General features: G+C 25.3%; 3 protein-coding genes and 1 long non-coding RNA gene across 4 annotated transcripts; 1 reads left to right on the top strand and 3 right to left on the bottom strand.

The window, feature by feature from the left end:
- Positions 1-267: 267 nt before the first annotated feature.
- Positions 268-995, bottom strand: LOC133812751 (uncharacterized). Its single transcript, XR_009884018.1, has 2 exons — positions 696-995; positions 268-582 (listed from the first exon to the last, which is right to left on the bottom strand). It is a non-coding gene; the product is annotated as an uncharacterized LOC133812751 (long non-coding RNA).
- An 8,179-nt stretch (positions 996-9,174) lies between these two features.
- LOC133781732 (zinc finger CCCH domain-containing protein 6-like) lies at positions 9,175-10,168 on the bottom strand. The gene is made up of 4 exons (XM_062220805.1): positions 10,160-10,168; positions 9,785-10,015; positions 9,541-9,665; positions 9,175-9,439 (listed from the first exon to the last, which is right to left on the bottom strand). Exons 1-4 carry the CDS (start codon positions 10,166-10,168, stop codon positions 9,175-9,177), a joined length of 630 nt encoding a protein of 209 aa, XP_062076789.1.
- Positions 10,169-13,428: 3,260 nt separating this feature from the next.
- On the bottom strand, positions 13,429-16,153 carry LOC133781722 (zinc finger CCCH domain-containing protein 30-like). Its single transcript, XM_062220797.1, has 4 exons — positions 16,127-16,153; positions 14,039-14,260; positions 13,795-13,919; positions 13,429-13,693 (listed from the first exon to the last, which is right to left on the bottom strand). The coding sequence occupies exons 1-4, from the start codon at positions 16,151-16,153 to the stop codon at positions 13,429-13,431; spliced, it is 639 nt and encodes a 212-aa protein (XP_062076781.1).
- A 32-nt stretch (positions 16,154-16,185) lies between these two features.
- Positions 16,186-19,892, top strand: LOC133781714 (sugar transport protein 8-like). Its single transcript, XM_062220786.1, has 4 exons — positions 16,186-16,330; positions 16,413-16,732; positions 18,206-18,832; positions 19,455-19,892. Exons 1-4 carry the CDS (start codon positions 16,186-16,188, stop codon positions 19,890-19,892), a joined length of 1,530 nt encoding a protein of 509 aa, XP_062076770.1.
- Positions 19,893-20,111: the final 219 nt, after the last annotated feature.

Below are 20,111 nucleotides of genomic sequence, written 5' to 3'. Positions count from 1 at the left end.
CCTAAAAACCGAAGTAGAAAGTAGCCTTTTTACTTCGGTTTTACCTAAAAACCGAAGTAGAAAGTGTCCAGGATGGTAGCGTATATTCACTTTCTACTTCGGTTATTATATAAAAATCGAAGTAGAAAGTGGGGATTCTACTTCGGTTTTTAGCTAGTTTTTACTTCGCTCCGAACTACTGCAGTTGCGAATTTTAGCGAAAACCGAAGTAAATCAAGCTTAAAAACCGAGGTAAAAACCCATTTTCCTTGTTGTGATCACTCATAGTTTCATTAAATCATATTCTGTAGTTTCTTTGCATCAATTTCTCAAACACTTGAAGAGCATCAACCATTAGTTTAAGAGATCCATATGCCTTGGTTTCCTTACACTACTTTCCAGCTCAAGACAAAAAACATCCAAAAGATAAAATCAGAAACTAACCAGAAAATATCCTAGAGTTACAAGAAAATTTTAAGATAAACAAGTAAAAATTTAAATCCCAAATCACACAGCCACCAAACCAAGGAATCCCAAATCTCAAAATACACCAAGCCAAATAATTGGAATACATCAAAGCCTCCAAACAACTTCATACGAAACCTTACAAAACAGAATATATAGGCATTATAAATCTATTCATATATATAATATTTATACATATATTTCTCAAATCTATATACATATGGAAAAAAAAATTGTTAAAGAAAGCATACTTAGAGCAGAGACCACCGTCGCGACCCCTGCGAGGCCACCGCTCCACCAGCTGCGACGGCATACCTCTGATTGTTCAATGCCCCCACCGTCGCGACCCCTGCGAGGCCACCGCTCCACCAGCTGGAGGCTTCTGCTCGCGGCGGAGAACGGCAACGAAGGGCTCGCGAGGCTGGAGTTTCAGCGGCGTCTGGTACTCCTGATCGGGTGTCTGCACGCCGGTGACCATCGGAGGGCAGCCGTTCGGCCCTAGCAGAGCAGAGAGAGATGGAGAAATGCAAGTATGGATCGGGTAGGGTGGGAGAGAGAAAGGGATTTTTGGCACTTATATTTTATTTATTTATTTATTTATCTATTTTATAAATAAAAATAAGAGTATATTATTCATATAAAAAAATGTGATATTCCTAATATTATAAAAAATAATTTTAAAAATCAAAACTATACAAATTCTCTTAAAACTTATAATAATTGTTACATAAAATAATTTTATGCTTTTTTACTTAACAACAATTTTAAGGACTTGCTTTGAGAGTCTTTAATATTTTTTTAGGACTCGCAAATCGAGTCCTAAAAGAGTATTAAAGACTTCCAAAACAAGTCCTTAAAATTGTTAAGTAAAACACTCATTTTTTAGCCCACATTTTTTTAGGACTCGCATATTTTTTTAGGACACTCATTGCGAGTCCTAAATTGTGTTTTTTCAGGACTCTCATTGAGAGTCCTAAAAACTCCATAAATATTTTTAAGGACTTGCATTTATATGCGTGTCCTAAAAAAATGTCCCGTAAATGGTATTTTGTAGTAGTGTTTGCTTGCTTCGGGACTTTGGGAAAGAATACGGAGAGTCTGTGAGAAAAAATGCCATGAGTATTTTGGGTAGTAAGGTCATTAGTAGCACCAAAATGAGAGTCATATAGTGATATGGTATTTTTTAAATGTAGTGTCACTTAATGCATTAAAAGTCAAATTAACCTTATTTAGAAATTGTTTTTAGTTAAAGATATTTAAAATCTTAGAATTTGTTTCATATCTATTTTTATAGTTTTTTTTTTTAAATTAAAGATATTTTGTAAAAAATATTTATAAAATATCTTTCTATATATGAATATAAATTTAAACTTATATAATTATTTTTGGAGGCAAACAAAAATTATGATGATGCATGAGAGCTAACTTATTCGAATTTCCCTACAAGTTGGGTTTGGAATTCAAAGGAGAAAATATGGACTAGAAGAAAAAATAGTGTAACAATTGGAAGAATTTACATTGCACATCCTTCGACTGAAGCATGCTTCTAAATGAGAATTTATTTTTTTTAAAGAATTTTTAACATTTTGAATAAATACATGGTCCAAAAAATAGATTTTAAAAATAAAGAGTCAAAACGGGTAATCGGCCAAAATATAGTGTTCAAATAATCGATCTATCTATTATTTCTTTTAACCTTTCGACAAAACACAAGATCTAAAAGTTGATTTTTAAAAATAAATGGTAGAACGGGTAATCGACCAGAATAACCATTATTCAAAATTTCTCGAAAACCTACAGGAGATTTGCTATACAATGAACACTATCATGAAAAAATTTGCGGTCAATACGCCATCCCGTGTCCATATAAAGAGCATATTGTACAAGTAGAGTGAAAATGAATCTCTACCACACAATCTCTTAAAAAAAAATTAAAAATATATTTTTTATTATTACAAAATATTGCGCGAAACACGTTTATATTTTCTAGTTTTGTGTAAAGCAATATTATTATTTTCTATCAATATTTTGTTTATCTGATAATTTGTTTTGAGTGCCTCCAATATATTTTTTAAATAACTTTTGAGGTTGGTAAACGTTTGAGAGATTTAATGAAAGAAAATAGTTGTTCTAACAATTTATTAAGTGACCTGGCGTCTCTCATCCTTCAGGAAGCGTCGTGTCGCTTATTAGAGCAACTATAATGATGGCTTAATTGACCTCACTACAATTTTTTAATAAATTTAGCCAATTAGAAAAAGAGAAAGAAAGATTAAAAGAAAATAGGATGACAACGTTGCCAAGCAGAGACAATGTTGTCTGTTTTCTTCTAATAAAAACCCTTCCAGTCTCTCCCATTAGAGTTGCTCTTATATGGCAAATTTTTCTTGTGAACATTTTTTAACATTTTCATGTCACTTTTTAACTCCAAAATGATTAAGATCTAATAAAACTTTCAAAACGTCAATAAAACTAATTAGGAGTCATTGAATCATTCAAAATTTAAACATGAGATAAAATTAAGAAATTAGGAATATAACTTTGGTGGAGGCTTACAACAACTATGTCTATTATTGAAGATATTGTAGGTATAGTTAGTTGATAAAGTTATAATGAGATGATTAACTTTTTTTTTACTCTTTTACTTTACTCTTAATTATAACTTTATGCATTAAATATTTAAACGCTTATTAAGAGTAATCGGTTGCACTAATAAATTGTTATTTATAAACACTGAAAAAGTGGTATGAAATGGTTTACAATAACAATGAAAATAGTATCTAAAAATTATTGTCAGAAAAGTCTTGACTTTTAATAACAAGACTATACGTTAATATTTTGAAAAAATATATTATAAATACTTTCGATTAGCACTTAATTTTTTTTTTCTTATAGTGTATGGACTATATATGATCAATGATGTTTAGTTATTTAAGTTTCTTTAGTAGGAATGGACGTAGAAAAGAGTTTAGTATTTTGAGATTCAACTCTTATATATTAAAACTAGAAAACATAACCGCGCTTCGCGCAGTCTTTTGTAATTAATACAAAATATACATATTTTAAAATACTTTTAGGAGATTGCTACGATATGGATTTTTTTTCACCCTACTCGTACAACATGTTCTTTATATGGACACGTGAGGGCGTATTGACCACAATTTTTTTTCATAATAGTGTCCATTGCCTCTTGCAAGTTTTTGAAAAATTCGGAATAATTAAAATACCGAAAACAAAGTTCAAAAAATTTGTTGTACATGTGCTTTTATTTTTTATTATTATTATCATTATTATACGCTTTACGTAATTTTTTTTTATAAACAATCTAAATTATGTATATGGAAATTTATGTTTTGTGTAAGACTTATTTTGGACGATTACCCGTTTGAACCCTTTAGTTTTAAAAATTAACTTTTAGAACTCGTGTTTTGTCAAAATGTTAAATATAGGATTGGATATATCGATTATTTGAACATTGTATTTTGGCCGATTACCTATTTTGACCCTTTATTTTTATAATTTAACATTTGGACCATATATTTATTCAAAAGGTTAAAAATTATTTATAAAAATTAAATTATATATAATTTATGTTTTTTGTAAGAGTTCACATCATTTTGAACCTTGTATTTTAGCCGATTACCCGTTAGGACTTTTATTTTTAAAAATTAACTTGTGGACCTCAAGTTTTGTCAAAATGTTAAAAATAGGAATAGATAGATCGCTTATCTGAACACAATACTTTGGCCGATTACTCGTTTTAACTCTTTATTTTTAAAAATTAACCTTTGGACTATGTATTTATTCAAAGTGTTAAAAATTCTTTATAGAAAGTAAATTATATAAATATATATAATTTATGTTTTACTTAAGGGTTCACACCATTTTGAACTTTGTATTTTAGCCGATTACCCGTTTGGACCCTTTAATTTTTTAAAATTAACTCGTGGACCTTGTGTTTACTCGTTTAGATAATTTATTGTTAAAAATTGACATTTGGATCTCGTATTTTGTCAACAGGTTATAAATAAAAATAGATATATTATTTATTTATTTATTATTATATATAGATTACGCATAATATATAGATATAGATTAACATAATAGAATGTCTATATTTTTTCCAAACTAACTATATATCACCACACCATATGATCTTTTATATACCGCTTCAAAATTTTTATTTTATTAGTATATTATGTAGTATATATTTGTAGTTTTTTTATTATTTTATTTTTTGTTAGTTTATTAGGTATTTAATTCAAAAAATATCTAAAAAAAACGTTTAATGTAGTTTTTGTTTTATTTTATTTTTTGTTTAGTTTATTAGGTATTTAATTAAAAAAATATCTTATTTAAATATTTAAAAAAATAAAGTTTAAATAATTAATAATAAAAATGAATAAAAAAATTAGATTAAAGGAGAAAATAGAAAAAATAGTTATTAATAATAAAAATGAATAAAAAAATTATATTAAAGGAGAAAATAGAAAAATAGTTTGGAGTAATTTTAGAGTGACACATCATCTCCTTGAAGCTCCCATTTATATATATATTTAAAAAATATCTTATTTAAATATTTAAAAAAATAAAGTTTAAATAGTTAATAATAAAAATGAATAAAAAAAATAGATTAAAGGAGAAAATAAAAAAAATAGTTATTAATAATAAAAATGAATAAAAAAATTAGATTAAAGGAGAAAATAGAAAAAATAGTTATTAATAATAAAAATGAATAAAAAAATTAGATTAAAGGAGAAAATAGAAAAAATAGTTTGAAGTAATTTTAGAGTGACACATCATCTCCTTGAAGCTCTCATTTATATATATATTAAAAAAATATCTTATTTAAATATTTAAAAAAATAAAGTTTAAATAATTAATAATAAAAATGAATAAAAAAATTAGATTTAAGGAGAAAATAGAAAAAATAGTTTGGAGTAATTTTAGAGTGTCACATCATCTCCTTGAAGCTCTCCTAAATATATATTAAAAAAATATCTTAATTAAATATTTAAAAAAATAAAGTTTAAATAATTAATAATAAAAATAAATAAAAAAATTAGATTAAAGGAGAAAATAGAAAAAATAGTTATTAATAAAAAAATTGGATTAAAAAAGAAAATAGAAAAAATAGTTTGGAGTAATTTTAGAGTGCCACATCATCTCCTTGAAGCTCTCCTTTATATATATACTAGAAAACATAACCGCGCTTCGCGCAGTCTTTTGTAATTATTACAAAATATACATATTTTAAAATACTTTTAGGAGATTGCTACGATATGGATTTTTTTCACCCTACTTGTACAACATGTTCTTTATATGGACACGTGAGGGCGTATTGATCACAATTTTTTTTTCATAATAGTGTCCATTGTATATCAAACCTCTTGCAAGTTTTTGAAAAATTCTGAATAATTAAAATACCGAAAACAAAGTTCAAAAAATTTGTTGTACATGAGCTTTTATTTTTTTATTATTATTATCATTATTATATGCTTTACGTAATTTTTTTATAAACAATCTAAATTACGTATATGGAAATTTATGTTTTGTGTAAGACTTATTTTGGACGATTACCCGTTTGAACCCTTTAGTTTTAAAAATTAACTTTTAGAACTCGTGTTTTGTCAAAAGGTTAAATATAGGATTGGATATATCGATTATTTGAACATTGTATTTTGGCCGATTACCTATTTTGACCATTTATTTTTATAATTTAACATTTGGACCATATATTTATTCAAAAGGTTAAAAATTATTTATAAAAATTAAATTATATATAATTTATGTTTTTTGTAAGGGTTCACATCATTTTGAACCTTGTATTTTAGCTGATTACCCATTAGGACTTTTATTTTTAAAAATTAACTTGTGGACCTCAAGTTTTGTCAAAATGTTAAAAATAGGAATAGATAGATCGATTATCTGAACACAATATTTTGGCCGATTACTCGTTTTAACTCTTTATTTTTAAAAATTAACCTTTGGACTATGTATTTATTCAAAGTGTTAAAAATTCTTTATAGAAAGTAAATTATATAAATATATATAATTTATGTTTTACTTAAGGGTTCACACCATTTTGAACTTTGTATTTTAGCCGATTACCAGTTTGGACCCTTTATTTTTTTAAAATTAACTCGTGGACCTTGTGTTTACTCGTTTAGATAATTTATTATTAAAAATTGACATTTGGATCTCGTATTTTGTCAACAGGTTATAAATAAAAATAGATAGATTATTTATTTATTTATTATTATATATAGATTACTCATAATATATAGATATAGATTAACATAATAGAGTGTCTATGTTTTTTCCAAACTAACTATATATCACCACACCATATGATTTTTTATATACCGCTTCAAATTTTTTATTTTATTAGTATATTATGTAGTATATATTTGTAGTTTTTTTTTTATTATTATTTTTTGTTAGTTTATTAGGTATTTAATTAAAAAAATATCTAAAAAAAACGTTTAATGTAGTTTTTGTTTTATTTTATTTTTTGTATTAAAAAAATAAAGTTTAAATAATTAATAATAAAAATGAATAAAAAAATTAGATTTAAGGAGAAAATAGAAAAAATAGTTTGGAGTAATTTTAGGGTGTCACATCATCTCCTTGAAGCTCTCCTTTATATAGATATTAAAAAAATATCTTAATTAAATATTTAAAAAAATAAAGTTTAAATAATTAATTATAAAAATGAATAAAAAAATTAGATTAAAGGAAAAAATAGTTATTAATAATAAAAATAAATAAAAAAATTAGATTAAAGGAGAAAATAGAAAAAATAGTTTGGAGTAATTTTAGAGTGTCACATCACCTCCTTGAAGTTCTCCTTTATATATATACTAGGTAAAAACAACGCGCAATGCACGTTTGCTTAATTTTTTAAAGTTGTACACATTATCTATAATTTTAATAAAAATTGGTTCATTCTTTTTTTTTAAATATATATATATATGATAGAATGAATTATATTTATATCAATAATTTTTACATATATGACATCTAAACACAAGGTTGACATAGATATATATTTATATTACTACATGACATATATATAAAATATAATAATATATAAAAAAAATTAATAAAAGAAATAAAATAAGGATAGAAAAAGTAATAGTGTATACTTTAATATATATGCATCAACTATTTTTACTTTATAATATATCTCACAATGTCTTTTGGTGAATTTGATAAAGAAAAATAAGTCCAATAATTTGATAAAAAATAAACTATCACACAAATTTATAAGATAATAAAAAAAATGAAATGTATGCCTTTATTATTTTTTAAATAAATTTAATTTAATTATTTAAATTATCATAAAATATCTTAAAAATATCATATTTTAATTAATTAATTAATTTATTTTTATTTAAATTTATGTTTGTTCTAGTTTGTTAATTTTTCAGTAACAACAAAATATTATATATTATATGTTTAATATAATATTAAGTTTAATTAAATTTTATTTAAATTATAAAATGTATGGTTTTATTACTTTTAAATAATTATCATTGTAAAATATCTCAAAAATATCTTATTTTAATTTATTTAATTTCGTTATATCTAAATATTTTTTATATATAAGAGATATACATGCTCATATATATTATATATAGTTGTTACAAGCTAGCAGCCCATGGTAACGTGGTCCAAATATTCATCCAAAGGGATTTTGGTTCGGTAGTTTATATATATATTACAAGCAATGTGCAATATGCACGTTTGCTTAGTTTTAGTTATTAAATTTATATTAATATCGTATAAATTTCGAATAAATATTTTATTTTAATTAAATAATTTATTTATTTTTGTTTAAGTTTATGTTTGTTCTAGTTTTTTAATTTATGAGTGATAACAAGTAAGTTTATATTTGTTCTAGTTTTTGAATTTGTGAGTGACAACAAGAGATTATACATTATATGTTTAATGTAATATTAAATATTATACGTGAATTTTAAATTTAAGTTTCTTGCTAGTTTTTAAAAAAAAACAATTGTTGCTAATTGATAGTATGTTTAATATGATATTATTCTTATAAGTGAATTTAAGTTTAATTAAATTTTATTTAAGTTATAAAACATATGATTTTATTATTTTTAAATAATTATTATTGTAAAATATCTCAAAAATATCATATTTTAATTTGTTTAATTGTTTATTATTTTAAAATAATTATCAATGTAAAATGTCTCAAAAATATCATATTTTAATTTGTTTAATTATTTATTATTTTTAAATAATTATTATTGTAAAATATCTCAAAAATATCATATTTTAATTTTTTATTTTATTTAGGTTTAAGTGATGTTTACAAACTACCGTTAAATATAAAAATATTCCGTTAAAGTTAACATTAAAAATATAAAAAACCGTTAAAACCAAGAATTTCCGTTATCTACATACTTATTATATAGAAGAGATATAGATTAATAATAAAAATGAATAAAAAAATTAGATTAAAGAAGAAAATAGAAAAAATAGTTTGGAGTAATTTTAGAGTGCCACATCATCTCCTTGGAGCTCTCATTATATATATATATATATATATATATAGATAGATATAGATAGTAACTGAAAAATGAAAAAACCCCTTCATTCAATCAAATATGAACTTATCAGATTCAAGCTAATGTTAAAATAAAACAAATTAAGTACACTATAGATTTTTTAAAATAACACTATAAATGTAAAAAAAAAATCTGATTAATACAGTTTAATTCGCTTGGCACTAATAGTCTCTATTTCTTCGGCAATACCCCATTGTGTTGGAACATTATTATTAAAGTTGTTCAATTTCATCAAGTTGTTAATCATTTTTGGACTGCTAAGAATTTTAATGAGTAAATCCAAGTCTATAAAATTTTCTGATAATAATTTTGCTGATTCTTCTTCAATGGGAATTAATGGGACAAGTGGAGTTCGACCATCATCATAGTACCCATTTTTCACCTCAGGAAAAACACTAGGGCTGAAAAACAATAATTAAGAAATAAATAAGTGTTAGTGATGTAATAATATATAAATAAGTTGTACTAATAAAAAAATTTAGATGAGAGAGTTTTTAATTACTTTGAAGGAATTGAAGAAAGTCTTGGATAAATTGCTTTAAACACTCTTGTCTCTCTCAATTTTTGATGCTTGACTTCTTCACTCTCCTCACCAGAAACAACTCTCCAAGAAGGACTTAACATAATCTGTGTATGTTTACATAAATTATTAATTCTTCATATATATATATATATAGATATATAATTAAGTAGAATAATGTACCATTAATTAGTTAAGCTTTGTTAAACAAAATCTAGTAGTTTACCTTAAGAGGGCATTTCCATTGAGTTTGAGAAAAAACATATGAAGTTTTCATTCCTGTTTGAGTTACAGGAATACCATGTTCAAATCCAGGAGGCAAATCATTATTATTATTATTATTATTAGATCTTGTTGTGTTTGAATTCATCATCCCCCACATGGATTTTCTCTGTGTTTTTTCTCTATACTTCATATCAACTTTGGTCGGATAATCCTTAGTGTTGAACATCTTCACCTATTTGTTAAAATGAAAAAAATTAATTATGGCTGATGTGACTCAAGATTAACAATTACACTAATTAAAAAAATTACATTAATAGATTTTTAGCGGCGCATTTCGCGAAATGTGCCGGCAAAAGTTGAGCGGGAAAATTCCCACCTTGCCCATTTCGAAACTCATGTGGGAAAGACTTTTGCCGGCATGTTTCACCTAACACGCCGGCAAAAGTCCACATTTTAATTATGGTAGTTGGGTTGACTTTTGCCGGCGCGTTTTGTTGCGCTGGCAAAAGTCTCATTAAATGAAACGATGTCGTTTTGAATTAGGGCAGCATGGACAACTTTTGCCGGCGCAACTAAACGCGCCGACAAAAGTCTTAGCGATAAACACAGCCGCCCACCCCTTCTTCCTCATTTTGAAATTTTTACAGATTTTCTCCTTCACCCTCTCTCTCTACTCTCTCCCTTTCTCTGGTTTCATGGCCCTCTCCGCCCCTCTCCCACCCTTCTCCGCCCCACTCCGCCCTACGCACGACCTCCACCATCACCATCCATGGTATTATCTTTTAATTTTTATTTCATTTTAATGGTTTAAATATATTTTTGTTTGCTAAGTTATTTTTTTTAGGGATTTCCAAGAGACACTGTAAAGGATCTCCCGAGCACCTCTGCCCCTTTACCGAGCCCCCAATGTAATTTTTTCTATATTTGTTATACTTTTTTTGTCAATTATATATTTTGTAATTTTTTTTTGTTAATATGTACTTTTTTGTGTGTGTATATATATGTATATGTTTAAAAAAAATCATATTATTTGTGTAGGTTATTTTTGTGTTATTAAAAAAATAGATATTGTATATATTTTTCTTAGGTATATATGTTTATGAAATTGTATTTTCTAGATAAATATGTGTATGTATGTGTTTGTATATATATTTTAAAGATAAATATGTGTATAGTTAATTTTGGTAGAAAATTATTATTTGTTATGTTTTTATTTTTGCATGTTCTTGGAATATTCTGGATTTTTGTGTATAATTTGCAGGTTTAAAATTTTTTTGATAGTAAAAAATATAGCTGTTATGCTGCCTAAATTTTTTTAGACTTAGGAAAATTAACATTAATTAGTCAAATACTTAATTATTATCCTTAATTATTTTCATCATTTTATTTAAAATAATGTATAATTTTTTAGAAAAAAAACTCTTTTTTAACAAGATATTATATATATATATATATATTTTATGTTAATTTTTTTATTTAAATATTTAAACATATTTTTTTTATGTATTTTTTAGAATATGTAATAGAAAAAATATAAGCACAAAGTAGTACTAATCAAATTTTGGGGTGCAAATATAATGACACTTAAATAAATAAATAAATCAGTTAAAATTTAATTATTATTAAAAAAGTAAAAATAATAATTAATTTAATTAGTAAATAAATAATTTAAAAATAAAATTGTTATTACTTACTAATTAATAGGTTAATGTAACAAAAGTTTAAGTATAATTAAAATTTAACTAAATAAAATAGTAAAAATTTAATTATAATTAATAAATAATTAAATGATTTTTTAAAATAATATTGTAATAATTAATAATCAACTAAATTATTAAATAAAAGTTTAATTGTAATATAATATTACTAATTTACTTATAAGGAAAAAAATAAAATTGCATATAACATAATAATTTATTCTTGCATAACACATCATAATTTTATATTTGAAAAATAAGAAATCATAATTAACTACATTTTCTTTGGTAATTATAAATATTTATTTTTGCAAATATTATTCTCACCTAATGATAATTAGGCAGACAAAGAGTCATGAATTATGACTATCATTTCTCTTAATTTAAGATAATTATTAATGTTTTCTTAATTATTTTGGTTGAAGATATGGAGCGACAGAAGCTGAATGAGTGCTAGGAATCGTTGGTCACCAGTTATTATGAAGATGACGATGACTATGGTGCATTTGACAAAGGCGGGGATGATGAGCACAACACTACCCATTTGTAGACATTTTTTCTATATTTCTAATTTATATTATTAGAACACAATGTATGTTTTAATTTACTACGTTACTTTAATATTTTTATGTTTAGTTGAGACAATTAACATTAATAATTATAATTTAATTTTTAATTATTAAAAATTAATTTTTATTAAATAAATTAATATAATTACTAAATGAATTAAAAATTAATAGAGAATTAATTCAATGTAAATTAAAATTATTAAATAAAAATATTCAAATATTTTATTTTATATTTTATAAAATTTTTAAATATTTCATATTTTAAATAAAAATTATTAAATAAAAATATTTAAATATTTCATATTTTAATTTTAATTTTATAAAAATAAATATATATTATTTTTCCCGGCGCAAAATTGCGTCGGCAAAAGATTTTATTGGTAAAAATAAATAGACTTTTGCCGGCGCATAAATAGACTTTTACCGGCGCAAAATTGCGCCACCAAAAGTCTTACCCTTTGCCGGCGCAATTTTATGATGCTAAAAAGTGTGACTTTTGCCTGCGTGATTTTGTGCCAGCAAAGGCTAAGATTTTTGTCATCACAATTTCGTGCAAACATTTTTCATCAGGGTGACTGTTATTTTGCCGGCGCATTTTTGCGTCGGTAAAAGTACTTTTGCCGGCGCATTTCGTTTTGCGCCAGCAAAAGTCTCATTACCGACAGAATTTCGTAGTCAGCATTTGCCGACGCATAAAACGCGCCGACAAAAATGACGTTTTTTGTAGTGAATTAAGAAATTAGGAATATAACTTTGGTGGAGGCTTACACCAACTATGTCTATTATTGAAGAAATTGTAGGTATTATAATTGCATAGTTAGTTGATAAAGTTATAATGAGATGATTAACTATTTTTTACTCTTAATTATAACTTTATGTATTAAATATTTAAATGCTTATTAAGAGTTATCAGTTGCACTAATAAATTGTTATTTATAAACACTGAAAAAGTGGTATGAAATGGTTTACAATAACAATGAAAATAGTATCTAAAAATTATTATCGAAAAGTCTTGACTTTTAATAACAAGACTATACGTTAATATTTTTAAAAAATATATTATAAATACTTTCGATTAGCACTTAAAAATTATTTTTTTCTTATAGTGTATGGACTATATATGATCAATGATGTTTAGTTATTTAAGTTTCTTTAGTAGGAATGGACTATGAAAAGAGATTCAAGTCTTATATATTACATTTTGTGAAGTGTGTGAAAGTATTTTTATCTAGTGTAAAAAATAAAATTGAAAAATGAAAAAACCCCTTCATTCAATCAAATATGAACTTATCAGATTCAAGCTAATGTTAAAATAAAACAAATTAAGTACACTATAGATTTTTTTAAATAACACTGTAATAATGTAAAAAAAATTCTGATTAATACAGTTTAATTCGCTTGGCACTAGTAGTCTCTATTTCTTCAGCAATACCCCATTGTGTTGGAACATTATTATTAAAGTTGTTCAATTTCATCAAGTTGTTAATCATTTTTGGACTGCTAAGAATTTTAATGAGTAAATCCAAGTCTATAAAATTTTCTGATAATAATTTTGCTGATTCTTCTTCAATGGGAATTAATGGGACAAGTGGAGTTCGACCATCATCATAGTACCCATTTTTCACCTCAGGAAAAACACTAGGGCTGAAAAACAATAATTAAGAAATAAATAACTGTTAGTGATGTAATGATATATAAATAAGTTGTACTAATAAAAAAATTTAGATGAGAGAGTTTTTAATTACTTTGAAGGAATTGAAGAAAGTCTTGGATAAATTGCTTTAAACACTCTTGTCTCTCTCAATTTTTGATGCTTGACTTCTTCACTCTCCTCACCAGAAACAACTCTCCAAGAAGGACTTAACATAATCTGTGTATGTTTATTACATAAATTATTAATTAGTCATATATATATAAATATATAATTAAGTAGAATGTTAATGTACCATTAATTAATTAAGCTTTGTTAAACAAAATCTAGTAGTTTACCTTAAGAGGGCATTTCCATTGAGTTTGAGAAAAAACATATGAAGTTTTCATTCCTGTTTGAGTTACAGGAATACCATGTTCAAATCCAGGAGGCAAATCATTATTATTATTAGATCTTGTTGTGTTTGAATTCATCATCCCCCACATGGATTTTCTCTGTGTTTTTTCTCTATATTTCATATCAACTTTGGTCGGATAATCCTTAGTGTTGAACATCTTCACCTATTTGTTAAAATGAAAAAAATTAATAAGTTATCACATGCATGGCCTCATAGTTTTTAAAAAAATAAAATTTAATATAAGAAATTTGAAGAATAATTCAAATAAAGAAATATAGAAGGGGTATATATATATATGATCTTCACTATTTAGGATCATAAAGTTCTTTGCGGGTGTATATCTGATCATTGATGAATGGTAAGGATTGTACTTAACCATTGTATATAATCATTAACGAATGGTCAGGATCGTTCCTTATTACTATAACCGCTCTCTAAATATATATTTATTAAAATTTTCATATATATTTTATTAAAAAAAAATAGCCACTCTTACTCATACCGTTTGGTTCTGGCCAATTATTATTGCCAAAAACATTACTTTAGTGACAAAGTTCACTTAATAGATACAATTATAACGAGCACGAGAATACTTATTTACTTAGTTCATTATTATGTTTTATTTAATAAATTTTCATACTCTAAAAGAAGAATCGAATTAATTTACTTAAAATTTAAAATAAAAAAACACATATATGTTAAATTTAGAAGAACGATCTGAGTTGTTACCTGCTTGTTTATTATGTCTTCAAACAAAATTATATGTAAAGCACTGATCGATACTAGAAAGCCCTAGTTTTCAAGTAGAACAAATGTGTTTAGTTTGGAAAACGTTCCAAAAAAAACACAGTTAATTAAATATATATAGGACTTTTGCATATGGTTGAGCCGTTGAGACTGATTAGGATTAGGATTAGGATTATTGTTATCAAATTTTAAAAAATATAATTCTAAACTCAATGTTTAGGTACTTATTAAAAAATCAATAATTTTGAATTTGAATTTGAATTATTACTTGTTATTAGTTTGTTCAAATAATGATATTGTACTTATGAAATCACAAAAAAAGATAATTATTTAAAATAAAATATTATTAATTTTGAAAATAGTATTATAAAGATACTAACTGTATAATTAGTTAAGCAAAATCTCGTCTGTTTTTATTTAAATTTATATTATAGATAATATTATCTTTTTTTTTGTTTTTGAAAGAGAGATAATATTATCTTTATAATAGTTATTTTCATTAAAAAATACTATTATTTATTTTATTTTAATCATGAAACTATAGTTGACCCTAATATTGCGTACAAAAGAATATTTAAAATAGTGAGTAAGAAAATGAATTAATATTAAAAAATACAATTTAGTGTGATGCAGGTGATATAATTTCCTTTTAGTTTTATGGGTTTATACTTTTTTTACCATGTCTTTTTTCTCCTTATTTGTTTGAACCATGTATTTGACAAATTACTTTTTGGATCTTATATTTTGTAAAATTGTTAAAATATAATCCTAAACTCGATTTTAGTCAATATTTTCTCAATTAAATTCACAAATAATTTACCAAACTAACAATTCAGAACAAAAATAAAATCATTCTGCTTAAAAACTATATTGTTATATTCAATTTTGTCTTCGTCAAAATTGAGTTTAGGATTCTATTTTAATAATTTTACAAAACATAAGGTCTAAAAAATAATTTATCAAAATACTGACTCCAAACAAGTAATGAGAAAAAACATAGGGTCCAAAAAATATAAACCCTAGTTTGATTAGAAATTAGGTTTCTTTCATATTTTTTGAGACTGAGTTATACGAAGGGGTGGTGGTGGTGATTATATATGTCTTATATAACTAATCAGATACTACTGATATTAGATATTATCAGATTTATAATTTCAAATTTAATAAAATAATAGGATAAATATAATTAACTGAAATGAGTATTTTTCTCCAAGAAGAAAAGTAAAATAAGGAGTTCAAATAGGAGGTAGATTGTTACATAATAACAATCCATTATAAATACCCTCATCTCATTCACGCTTATATCCATAATTTTACAGAGTCAAATTAGTATTGCACAACATGCCTGGGGTAGTCATTGCTGAGTCCGGCGGCGGCGGCGGCGGCGGCGAGGACTTTCCTGCCAAACTCACCAAGCAAGTTATTGTGTGCAGCATAATCGCGGCATGTGGTGGTCTCATGTTTGGATATGATATTGGCATATCTGGTACATTATATATTTACATACATATATATATTTTTCTGGGAAGGAAATGATATAGTTGATACATTTTTGTTTTTTTTATTAGGTGGAGTTACATCTATGGATGATTTTCTGATCAAGTTTTTTCCATTGGTGTACGCGAAAAAGCACCACGTGAAGGAGAACAATTATTGTAAATACGATAATCAGTATCTTCAGCTGTTCACGTCGTCACTTTACTTGGCAGCCATTGTTGCTTCTTTTATAGCTTCGATGACTTGTAAGAAGTTTGGGCGAAAGGTGACGATTCAAGCAGCGTCTGTTTTCTTCGTGATGGGTTCAGTTTTGAACGCCGCTGCCAAAGATCTCGGCATGTTGATTGCCGGAAGGATTTGTCTCGGGGTCGGCGTTGGATTCGGCAATCAGGTATCCAACATATATATTTTACTGTTTAAAGAACTTACTATACAGAATTTGATTATTATTGGGATGTTCGGTAACACTACAAAAAAATAATTTTTTTATTTAATTAATTAAAAATTTAAAATTAAACATAAAATGTGTTTAGTAATTTCATTTTTATTTGTTATTTTTTTAAAATTTTAATTAAAATTTATTAAATTTTAAAAATAAAAAAATTTCATTTTCAAAATTTCTCGGGGCAGGTATCTAACATATATACAGAATTTGATTATAATTATATACTAATATTTTTGTTAAAAAGTGTTTATATAATATGTTTGTTTTTTTTATATATTATAGTTTTCAAGAAAAATGGCGTTTATTTCTTTTTTTTTTTTTTAAATTGTGATAATTGTTCTTTATCAAGAATATTGTCATTTAAAAAACTTTGTCGTTTGTCAAGAATATTATGGTTTCAAAGAAATATGTCGTTTGCTTAGTTTATAATAAAAGTTATCTAATTTAATTTGGAATATTGTGCAATAGGAAATATTTATGTATAAAGATATTAATTATAGAAAAATAATTTCTAAATAAGAGGCTTTTGCGGCAATTTGCGTTTATAGCCCTTTTTTGCCTCTGAATTTGTTTATATAATAATTTAATTTGGAATATTGTAATTGGTTTGTAATCTTTACAAAAAAAAAAAAAAAAAAAACCAATTCGTTTTCAAGAAAAATGGCGTTTATTTTATTTATTTATTTTAAATTGTGATAATTGTTCATTATCAAGAATATTGTCATTTAAAAAACTTTGTCGTATATTATCGTTTCAAAGAAATATGTCGTTTGCTTAGTTTATAATAAAAGTTTATCTAATTTAAAATATTGTGCAATAGGTAATATTTATCTATAAAAATATTAATTATAGAGGCTTTTGCCGCAATGTGCCTTTATAGCCCTTTTTTGCCTCTGAATTTGTTTATATAATATTTTAATTTGGAATATTGTAATTGGTTAGTAATCTTTACAAAAAAAACCAATTAATTTGATTTGAATTGTCACTTTTTTTAATTATAAAAAAATAGGTAAAATTTTTATTTTTGAATTTTTTAAACACAAAAATAGAAATATTATTTTATTTTGTTGCTTTGTTTTTAATAAATAAAAATATGTTTGGTAACTATTTTTGTTTTTTGTTTTTAAAATAAAAAAAATAATAAACACGTTTGATAATTTTTTTTTTTGTTTAATAATATGAGGTGTTGATTTGAAGAATAGAAGAAGAAAAAAAAGTAAAAAAAAATTTTGAAAATGAATTTTTTTTTTTTATTTAATAAATTTTAATTAAAATTTTAAAAAATAATAAATAAAAACAGAGTTACTAAACACATTCTATGTTTAATTATTAAATTTTTAATTAATTAAATAAAAAATTATTTTTTTAAGTGTTACCAAACGCAACCACAAATAACACATTTATATTTATTATATACAGGCAGTTCCATTGTTTATATCCGAGATTGCACCAACAAGATATCGAGGAGCTCTCAACATCTGTTTCCAATTACTAATTACCGTGGGAATACTATTAGCCAATTTTGTCAATTATGGCACTTCACGTCTTCATCCATATGGATGGAGAATCTCCTTAGGAGGGGCTGCCGTTCCTGCCCTAATATTACTCGTAGGCTCTCTACTAATCGTCGAGACTCCAACAAGTCTGATCGAGCGAGGTAAGAAAGATGAAGGTTTAAAAATTTTGAGAAAGATCCGAGGTGTCGAAGATGTCGAAAAAGAATACGAAATGATCTTACGTGCCACTGAATCAGCTGCTATAGAGAAGCACTCGTATCGAAAGCTGATGCAACGTTCCAACAGACCCCAGCTCTTGGTAACTATTGCTCTGCAAATTTTTCAACAGTTTACTGGGATTAATGTGATTATGTTTTATGCCCCTGTGTTGTTTCAAACGATTGGTTTCGGGAGTGATGCTTCGCTTCTGTCTGCGGTGGTCACCGGCGGAGTGAATGTGTTGGCAACTTTTGTTGCAAATCTTATAGTTGATAAGGCCGGAAGAAAAAGTCTTCTGATTGAGGCAGCTGTTCAGATGTTTATTGCTCAGGTAAATTAGAATCAAAATTTGTTTTTTCGTTTCGTTTATCATGTCTAATTCTTTATAATATAGAGAAAAAATAGTTAAATCGTAAATGAATAGTATTATTTTTTTATAAACTTTTGTATATATATATAAGTGTGATACTATTATATTTAATTATTTTATTTATTAAAATGAATAAAATATTTTTTGCAAATATAATATTTAAATAATGTAGAGAAAAAATAGAGAAGTTGGTATATGGTATAATGTAAATTTTTTTGAGGTAAATTATAAAAAAATATATTTTGGTGATTGTAATACACTTTCTCAATAATATTTTAGATAAAACTCACAAAAACATCTTCCATCAGCTCATTTATACATATATTTATAATAGCTATGCACAAACTCCAATTAATCAATATCTACCATTACATAACATTTACATATCATTTATATAATATTTTAATATTATTATTTTTCTTTATAAGATTTATCTCTCTCATTTAGTATATAATATTTTATAATCTAAAATTTAGAGCTAAAATAAAAAAAATTGTGTTTTTTAGAGGTATTTTATATCATCCATTGAGAGTGCTCTAATAAACTAACTTTGCTGCTTTAATTTGTTTTGTTTTGTTTGCAGTCTGTAATGGGAGGCATACTCACAACCCACCTAAAAGCAACAAACTCTATGTCTAACAAGTATGCCATGATAGTGTTGTTATTAATATGTGTTTTTGTATCTGGATTCGCATGGTCATGGGGTCCGCTAGGGTGGTTGATTCCTAGTGAAATTTTTCCATTGGAAGTTCGAAATGCGGGATTCTTCTTTGCCGTCGCTACCAATATGCTCTTTACCTTTCTTATAGCTCAAGCCTTCTTGACTATGCTTTGTCATATGCAATCCGGTATATTCTTTTTCTTTGCAGCTTGGGTTTTGATAATGTTCCTCTTTGCTATCTTTCTCCTTCCGGAAACTAAAGGAATTCCCATTGACGAGATGACTGAGAGAGTATGGAAGAAGCATTGGTATTGGAAGAAATACTATAATAGCGATGATATTAAGAAGGAAAGCACATGAAGGAAGGAAGCAAAGCAAAGCACAACAAAACAATTTGAGTTATTTAGTATTTTTGTTTTAGTTTGAAGTTTTCATTTAGAACTATATATATATGATTAATTACAATTTGAGGGCATTTCCATTGAGTTTGAGAAAAAACATTTGAAGTTTTCATTCCTGTTTGAGTTACAGGAATACCATGTTCAAATCCAGGAGGCAAATCATTATTATTATTATTAT

Source organism: Humulus lupulus, chromosome 1 (genome assembly GCF_963169125.1).
Source record: "Humulus lupulus chromosome 1, drHumLupu1.1, whole genome shotgun sequence".
Lineage (NCBI taxonomy): Eukaryota > Viridiplantae > Streptophyta > Magnoliopsida > Rosales > Cannabaceae > Humulus > Humulus lupulus.
The sequence above is the reverse complement of the archived record's forward strand: the minus strand, read 5'-3'. Positions and strand labels throughout refer to the sequence as shown.